The sequence below is a fragment of the Aphis gossypii genome, unplaced genomic scaffold (assembly GCF_020184175.1).
Source record: "Aphis gossypii isolate Hap1 unplaced genomic scaffold, ASM2018417v2 Contig00289_ERROPOS67322, whole genome shotgun sequence".
Lineage (NCBI taxonomy): Eukaryota > Metazoa > Arthropoda > Insecta > Hemiptera > Aphididae > Aphis > Aphis gossypii.
Window position 1 is genome coordinate 26,678 of NW_026083055.1, and position 10,033 is coordinate 36,710.

Here is a 10,033-nt window from a genome sequence, read left to right on the forward strand (position 1 = left end):
ATGTATGCATTGAATATAATTGGTGATAGAGTGCATCCTTGCCTCACTCCTTTGTTTATTTTCGCTTCTTCTACGTTATCTTGGATTTTTATAACCGCCAACTCGTCTTTGTATATTTTGTTCAGCAGTTTCCTGTCTGCCTGTTTTATTCCCACTCTTGTCATCATATCAAACATTAACTTCCAGTTCACATTATCAAATGCTTTTTCGATGTCTACAAAAGCTATAAATGTTTGCTTATTCTTCCTAATCCTTTTCTGAATAATAATTCTCAGTACCAGTATTGCTTCTCTCGTTCCTCTATTTTTTCTGAAACCAAATTGGTCATCCGTCAATGATTGTTCTATTTTGGATTCAATACGTTGGAATATAATCTTTGTTAGTATCTTTGATGCATGTGATAGGAGGTGTGCTAATGGTGCGGAATTCCTCACATTTCTTTGCTGCTGCTTTCTTTGGGATGGGGATAATTATGCTTTTTATGTAATCCTCTGGCATTTCACCAGTCATGTATATATCTCTGGTAATTTGGAACAGCCTGTTTTTAACTTTCTCTCCTGCCTCCTTCCAAAGCTCCGCTTGTATTCCATCAATTCCCGCTGCCTTTTTGTTTTTCAGATTCTTCAATGCTTTATCAAATTCCTCTCTCATAACTGGATCCTTTTCATATTCTTCCTCTTCTTTTGATTCGATTTCCTTAAATGTTTCTCCCTCATACAGTATTTCTAAGTATTCTTTCCATCTTTTGGCAATGTCTTCTTGTTCCCACAACATTTTTCCATTATTATCTTCTATTCCACCGGCTCTGGGCTTATACTGCCCAAAGAACTTTTTCACCATTTTATATGCTTCTTCTCTTCTTCCTGTTTTCATAAGTATTTCAATATCACTACAATTTTCTTCCAGGTACTTTTCTTTTGCTTCTTTCGATTTCCTAATAACTAGATTCCTCAATGCTCTATATCTTTCCTGTCCTTCGGTACTGTTCAAATTTTTATATTTTCTTCTTCTATCAAGTTCACAATTTCGGCTGTAATCCAGTCTTTTCTTGCTGCAATGTTTTTATGCCCTAGAGTTTTTACTGCTATTTTTGTGATTGTCTGTTTCAAGTTCTGCCATCTTTCTTCAATGTTTTGTGGTTCTAGGGGATCTTCTATAGTTACCTCATTTGTGCATTCACTGTATTGTTTCCTTGATTTTTCATATTTTAGGTTTTTAACTTGCCATTGTACCATTTTCTTCTTACACGTTATTTTTTTTAATTTAAGATTACACTTCATCATAACAAGATTGTGGTCGATATTAATGTCCGCACCTGGGTAACTTCTGCTTTCTTTTACTTGATTCCTAAATCTATTTTTTACCATGATGTAATCAATTTGGTACCTATTAATGTCTCCAGGCATTTTCCAGGTGTATCTCCTTTTCTTATGATGGTTAAAACAAGTGTTTGTGATTATTAATTTGTGTTTTGCACAAAATTCTAGTAACCGATCCCCTCTATCGTTCCGGTTTCCTAAACCATAGTCACCTGTTATATTTTTTACTTTTTATTCCCCAACAATGGCATTCCAATCACCCATTACTATCAGATTTTCCTCCCCTTTGATACTTTCTATTAATTTGTCTACATTTTCATATACTTCTTCTAACTCTTCATCGCTACTATTTGTTGTTGGCATATACACCTGAGCTACAATTGTGTCCTTTAGTTTTGTCTGAAATCTGACTAGTATGATTCTCTCATTGTATTGTATGTAGCCTTTAACTTTTTCACCTAGGGTTTTATTCACTATCAGCCCTACTCCTCCTATATCTGGTCTCTTCTCTGCTGTTCCCGTATGTATTATTCTGTAGTCTCCGCTCCAGAAATCTCCTGGGTTCGGCCATCTTATTTCTGATATTCCAAGGATATCAATTTTCATCTTGTTCATTTCCATTTTCAGGTTTTCCAACTTTCCACACTGTAATAACGTTCTTACGTTCCAAGTTGCTATGAATTTGTATTCCTTATATTCTTTAACATTTCTTTCTCCTCTCGTAGTCCCCACCCGGAGATCCGAATGGGGGACTATTTTACCTCCGGAATATTTTACTTGAGAAGCTGTCATGTTGATTGCTGTTACTTGGAATATTAATATGGTGGTTTCCCGTTGCCTTCCATATGTCCATTTTGGTCGCCTCTTACGACGGGCATGGACTACCATGGGTGTATTCTAACCCCCACCCACAGGTTGTTTGATTCAAATAGTTCATGAATATGATTGACAGAGTCGTATGTAGAATTCCACCTAGTTAAATTTGGTCGAATAAACTTTTTACCAAGTTTTTCTTCTACCATATCATTAACCACTGTAGATTGGTGAGTTTTATTCCACAAATATTGACATTTACCGAAGAACTTTTCTGTATACAGTATTATGAGCGGTTTTTTCTAAAGATTTTAATGTATCTTTTGAAGCAAGCAAGTTAAGCGTATGTGAAGCGCATCTTCTATGAGGTGGTAACACAATTCTACCAGTTTTATCAATATCATCCAGTATATCTGTTAACATAATAGCTTCAATTTCATCAGAAGACTCCTCATTGATATTTTCATCATCTTCATCATCATTAATTCCAAATACTCTAAATGCTTTAATAAAATTTGAACCATTGTCTGTTACTACACATGTTTTTTTGTTTTGAATTTTGAATTTCATACATATATTTTGTAGTTCTTCAGCCAAAATATTGAAAGTATGTGAACCCAACGCGTTTACAGGCTAATGCTAAATTTTTTCGGATCAATTTATCTTCATCAATCCAATGACAGGATACTCCTAGGTACGATCTTGTAAACGCTGACCATAAATCAGTAGCGATACAAATATTTGAAACTTTTGAAAGTTCAAGCATGATTTTAGTGTCCATCTCTTGGTATTTATTTAGAATCTGTTTATTGACTGTTTTAATAGTTATAGGAGGTTTTTTATTTTTAGTTAGAGTTTGCCATAACCTGATAAAAAAAGGCGTTTAACTTCACTAATAGGGTGCATTCCATCTATAATCCAATCAATTAACACCGAATTTGTGTTAAAATTTCCTAAGTTACCAAAATTATTAATACTATCTTTTATGTTTAGTTGGGTTTCTTTAGATTTTAGCGTTTTTGTTCCATTACCTTCCATTTCAATCAATGTTTTCAATTCATTCATTTTTGAAGAATGCTTGCGCTATAAAAATAGAAATTTTTTAAGGTGTAAGTAAATGTAGGTAAGTTAAATAAAAAAAAACAACAAAAAGTAATATTTACTAGTTATAATACTATTGCTATAGAATATAGTATTATAGTAATTAATAAATAATAATAATAATTATTATCATTATTATTATTATATAGATACAGTATTACAAGTTAGGATAACTGGATATACTTGGGTATATCAATAAATGTAGTCTACATTAAATGTAAAAGTATAATACAACTTTCAAGATTACCTATATACTTAACATAATATTGTGCTCTATATTGTTTGTATTCTAATTTCTAATAATCAATAAGTTTATTAGCTTTTATAGTTGTAAATTGTTATATGGCTCTGAATACTTCCCATATTAATACTTAATAATTATATTGTTATGATATGGTAAACAGTCAAAAAATGAGGAATTATAGTACAATTTTATAAACTCATAATATAATAAAAAATAAAAATAGCTTAACTTAAATTTTATAGCTCTATTTTATAATCAGTACATACATGAAAAAAATAAGAAAATTGAGAATTTATTTACAAATTGAAATTATTTAGGTCTATAGTATTAAGTAATTAATCAACATGCGTTTTGTTTTAAACTTTGTGATATCAATATTTAGTTTTCTACATAAATCAATCCCTACATGAATAGTATTGAATTTTCCAAAATGTTTTGTAACTTTTATACAATTTAAATTACTTAATGTTTTTAATCTTGTATTATAAGAATGATGTGGTTTAAACATAGTTATATCAGTTTTAAATAAGTGAAGTAGTACATTCTTAAAGTAGAGTGCTTTTAAATTAAATATTCTAATTTCATTAAACAAGTTTACAGTAGAATAATTAATTATAATTAATAATTAATATTATATAATATTTTATAGTATAATATATTAATATATAAGATTATGAATTTATAAAAAAAAAATATAAAGTGGAAATTATGTTTTATATTATTTATATTTATTTATTATACTTACTTCAAAGTGTGTTTTTAAATTATAAGACGTAGTTTTAGAGGATTTTATGTACTTTCTACATAAAACACAAGTAGTGATATAATTGTCTTTCGAGTCTGTTCCTTTACACTTGAAAAACTTATTAAAAGCAGGCCACGGTAATTCGATACATTGATGAGTCGTGTCATCATTGTCTTCATATAACGTAGATTCGGTGGATTCAGGTTCTGTCATTTTTAAATTTAAATTTACCTATTTAAATATTTAAAACTTGAAAGAAACTTAAGAAACACTCGAAGTCTCAAACACTGTAACTGTTTAACTGAAACTTCTGTAACCGTAAAATAATAAAATGTAATGTTGTCATAAATCATAATGCTCTTATGATTATAGTTTTATCAGTAATCGATTAATGCGGTCCGGGTTAAACCCGAAAAATTCAAAAATATACTCATGTTATTGTAAAAATAAACATACATTTTACATAATAGTATTTTAATTATCATGAAATAGATTGGAAATAGCGATAAAATAATGACAATTTTCAATACGCTAACCGTAAATTTCGAGAGCGCTATAGAATTTCGCTACATCGTGTATATTGTAGCTACGCTATGTTAATTTCTACAAATAACGTAGCATGCTACTGTAGCGTCGCTACAATTAGCGCGCTACTCCCGACCACTGGTAATGAGTTGTATACTGTTAAATGCAATATTGCTATAATTTCCAACTGTCAACTTATACCTATATATATATAGGCAATTGAATAAAATGTTACATATACCATTATATATCTATAGGCACACACAGATATTTTTCATCTTAAATAAAATATTTATTTATTCATAAATTACGATTTAATAAAAAAAATGCATTATTTCATAGTGGTTATAATGCTAAATTATTGAAATATTGAATAACAACCGGCCTTCGATACTTGTGGTGCCCCCTGTGGATATTATTTAAACTAAAAAATTGCCGTCGAAAAATAAGCCACTATTTTTCTTTCAATCAAGTCGAGTGTTATCACCTTCTCTTCTCTACATCGTGCCCCTTAATATATAATTTCACGAATTTATCAAAATTATCGAACAATATTAAGAACATTTTTAACATATTTATACATATTATTTATCTTAACGGGGTTAACTATGATAATTATGCGATTTATAAGGATTTTATTTAAATTATTATATGTTTTCTATGTTTTTAAACAACTTTATGCTTTTATTTTCACAGATATTTTTTTATACGATTTGAAGAAAATAACTAATAGCATTTTTTATTTTAAATATTTTTAAATGTATAAAGTAATATTTATTTCGATTCATCATAAAAGTTTAATTTCTACATGAATTTTTCTATTTTTATAAAGTAAAATAAGAACCTAAGTTATATATATTAAGTTACGAATGATATATTTACCATCATAAAAGTAAATTAATTCAGCTAGTTTCGTTATGAGATCCAATATCTATGCCGGTTCCTCTAACGTTTTCATTAAATATAGACTCTAAAACTCATATAATGCAAAGTCCACCAAAAACTGCCAGGATCTCGGAAAGTTAGGAAAATAAGAAATTAGTGTGTATCTAGTACGAATGCGCCACTATCGATTGTGTGAGAATAAATTGTTAAAATGTTCACACATTATCATAGGTAATAACGCCTTTTGCGAGATCCTGTAGTACGGCAACGTTGCAATATCCTACATGCACTGGTCATTTATAAATTATAATATACTTCAAAAGAGTCAATACGTGCCATTTCCTTCACATAATATCATATTATACACCACGGTTAATATACGGTATATATATATATATATTTCACCTATTAACAATATTTACAAATGATATTAATGACACAGTTACAGATTATTTAAAAGGCCAACGGTTTGAAAAAACTGATAAAAATATGAGAAGAAAAAAAATTAATGTGGCTCCTGGCCAAAGTGTAACTTCAGCTCTCTTAGGATGCCCTGATAGTAATGGGGATTCGCCAGATGATGTTATACAATATGCAGATTTAGAATCAGAAAATGAAATAGAAGATAATGTTCCCCAGTATGAAAAACCAAATGATACAAATTTAAAAATTGGAAGCTTTTTGTTGGTAAATATAACATCAGGAACAAGAAAAAAATCAAAATATGTGTATGTAGCAATTATACAAGACATAAGTGAAAACAATTATACTGTAAATGGATTAAAGTCACGTTATACTTTAAAATGTAACTTTAAAGACTGAGTTAGTCCACTGAAAATTTGAAAATATTATGTTATGTTATACCTACTTTAAAATTTAACTTTTAAGACTGAGTTAGTCCACTGAAAATTTAAAAATATTATGTTATGTTATACCTAGGTACTTTAAAATGTAACTTGAAAGACTGAGTTAGTCCACTATAGATTTAAAAATATTATGTTATCTATGTTATACTTATCTAATGTTAAAAATTAAAAATTAAAATGTTAACTAATACTTGAAAATGTGTTCTGTATTTAAAAAATACCTATATTATTATTATTATTACTTACCGTATTCCTGTATCAAAGTGATCCCACAATACATTTTACAGTATATCTCGAAAACTATTTGACCAAATTTAAAATGGTTTGAGATTGATAGGTTTCATAACGTTACCGTTGATTTAAAATTAAAAAAAATGGTGGTTTCAAAGTCACCCCGAAGGCGGTATAACTTTGATAGCTGTTTTGAAAAAAATAATATAAAAAAACTGATACTTGAAAAAATTAAATTACAATTTGAGGACATTGGTTAAACCAAACTTGAGGCAACAACACTATTTTGAAATCTGTGACATAAGTATTAAAGAAATGACAAGTAAAACAACACTAAAATTTTTTAAAAAATTATCAAAGTCACCCCAATTTACGGTAAGTATAGACCGTTTTTATAAATATGAATAGTGTACAATTGATAAAAATATTTTGGACAATATCTAGAGGTCCCGTCTGCCAAAATGTGTTCGGAATTTTCACATAAAGTTTTCAAATTAGTTTCGCAAGTTAATAACACAATTTTATTGTTATTTATAAAAAGAAATTTTTCTTTTTTGAAAGTTATAAGTGTTTCTTGTGAAGACATTAATTGTGAAATAGCTTCATCATAGGATTTCGGTACAACTTCCCTACGTTTTCTATAAATATTTTGTCTATAATTGGAAATATCATTGACCGTTACATGATCAGCGTCAGATATTACTTTCCGTATAATTTTGTTAGGCCTCATTGATATTTCTTCTGTAGCTTTTGTTTTATAGTGTTTTTAATCTGAAAAAAAAAATTTAAAAAAAAAGTTTTTACTATAGTATATACGTATTACGACTAAAATAAGTTAAATAGTCGTTATCTTTCTCGTGCTTTCTGGCCCTCTTTCCATACAGTACAATATATAATGTGTCCTAATCTTATATAATTTAATATAGTTTAATATACTTATTACATATATAACCTATCGGGTTTTCGCGAATGTGCTAATATAATAACCGAAAGTATACTTACATACAAAATTATGTGATTATGTGATTAATAATATCTAAATACAATTTTAATAATTCCCTACTCTGAGTATAAGTGCAGTGTGCACGCATATTAACTCTTGTTAATTGTTGTTAAAGCGAATCAATTTAGCTTTTACAAAGTTATTTAAAAAAAAAAAATTTAAATTAATTTATGATTCTTAATTTGACTTAACTTCGTGTTTTTCTATCTCCGAATCCGTTAATTTGAGATGCGTATGTTCTCCACGTATTTCTAACACCGTTCTTCGATGTTCATCAATTTTTATTGAGGCATAACAGTTTTTTTTTGACGTACATTACCCCGGCCCCCCCATTTTTAGTTTTGCAATTTTTTTTGCATAAATAATTAGTACTCAATTCCTGCTAATTCCTGACCACGTTTTTACAATTCCTGCTCCACCGGTTTTCCCGGAAAATAGGATTTTCTACGGGTGGGGCTGGGATAACGTTACTCCGGCCCCACCCACCCTTAAAATTTAACTTTTTGCAATTTTTTTTGCACAAATTATAAGTACTCAATTCCTGCTAATTCCTGACCACGTTTTTACAATTCCTGCTCCACCGGTTTTCCCGGAAAATAGGATTTTGCTTGAATATTTAATATAGGTTTTTAATTTTTGTTGAAATTTAAACATCGGTAAATATATTTATTACATATTATTATGAATGACATAACTACCTGTTATGTATTTTTATCGTTATTATAAAAAAAAAAAAAATACTTAAAAAAATTGAAATTTTTAATTGTCTATAAATAGCTCAAAAAAGGTTAAAATACTTTGAAAATTTAACTGTGTATGGAGGACGGTAATATAAATATTTAGTGAAAATTTCAAGTATTTACATCGATTCGTTCTTGAGTTATAGCAAAATAAAAAATTCGATTTTGTCGAAAACTGGTTTTGCGTATAAAATCCCGTTTTTCCCTCATTTTTTTAGGGTTTTTCCCGACGCTTTTGAAAACTATTGGAAATTTTGACCCCCCAAAGTACCAACTAGATGAATTTTCCTTTTCAAAGAGGGGCTGAAGTCCAAAATCGAAGCATTATTACTACTCCAAAAAGTGATGACAGACACAAAAATAAAAAAAATAAATAAAAAAACACTCATCATTGTAAAATCAATACATTCATCACTCCGTTCAGAATCTAAAAGGGAATAAGTATTTAGATGGTGAAAACTAATGGGGCCTTGCAATGATATCATTCCCCGTTCTTAGAACAACTACCCTGATTGTTCTAAATAACATACATTTTTATTTAATTGTTAAAATTTAACAATAATATATTATAATATATTCGATAATATATTAATATTTAATATTAATATATTATCGAATATCGATACATTTTGAAAATTTTAAGGTTAACACAGTTATGTGTATTTCATACTTACATATTTTGTCAAAATGTATAATTTATAGATTAATGTTGTTTTTTATTGTTCCTGTAAAAAATCGCACTATAGTAAACATTATATTATAATACAATTTAATTTTTAAAAGTTTATATTAATTATGTATAGCTTTTAAAAAATCTACCATATAATTTTTCTTAAATTGAATAAAATAAAAATTCGATTGGTACTAACACTGTTGTCTGTTCTTTCACTTGAACAAGAAGTACCTATTTATTTTTATAAATATTTTGCGAATTGACAATTTCAAAAAAATGGGTTGGTGAATTATAACTTTTTTTAAATGTCGCTGTACTCAATTCTACACTTTGTTGATACTTCTATATTTGATACATTTAAATGTTATTTAATAATATGTAAATAATGCTATAAATTACAAATAAGTTTTATTACGTTACAAAAATAAATACTCCACATTGTACAATATGGTTTAATTCTCACGTTGGAAGTATCACCACTATTATCCAGAGTACACAGTGATCAGTGATGACACACATCCGTCTTTTTTATAATATGTAATGTTATAATTTATTATTTAATTTGAAATATATTTTTTATTCATTTTTATTCATTAAGATCAAAATTGAATCGATAATTAGTCCATATTTCTAGCATCACTAAATATAATAATACTTACCGCCTCTGATGTAGTAGAATTATTATTGTTATCTTATTCGATGGTCGATGAAATTATTATTCAATACAAGCTATGTGTAGCTTGTATTTAGTCTATTTATATCAATCGTGTTCTACATTCGTTTAAATAGTTTTAACAATAATGAATAAACTCCACAAACCACAATAGTAATAATTTATTTATAGTTTATAATAATATCATTGTTTATCTATTTTTAATTATTTTGTCC

General features: G+C 28.2%; 1 protein-coding gene across 1 annotated transcript; it reads right to left on the reverse strand.

The window, feature by feature from the left end:
- Positions 1 to 1,550: 1,550 nt before the first annotated feature.
- Positions 1,551 to 2,207, reverse strand: LOC114132123 (craniofacial development protein 2-like). Its single transcript, XM_027997516.2, has one exon. It carries the CDS (start codon positions 2,205 to 2,207, stop codon positions 1,551 to 1,553), a length of 657 nt encoding a protein of 218 aa, XP_027853317.2.
- Between the last annotated feature and the right edge of the window lie 7,826 nt (positions 2,208 to 10,033).

Bases quoted from the DNA above. Each gene is read 5' to 3' on its own strand.
- LOC114132123 (XM_027997516.2), bottom strand. From the start codon at position 2,207: ATGGTAGTCCATGCCCGTCGTAAGAGGCGACCAAAATGGACATATGGA.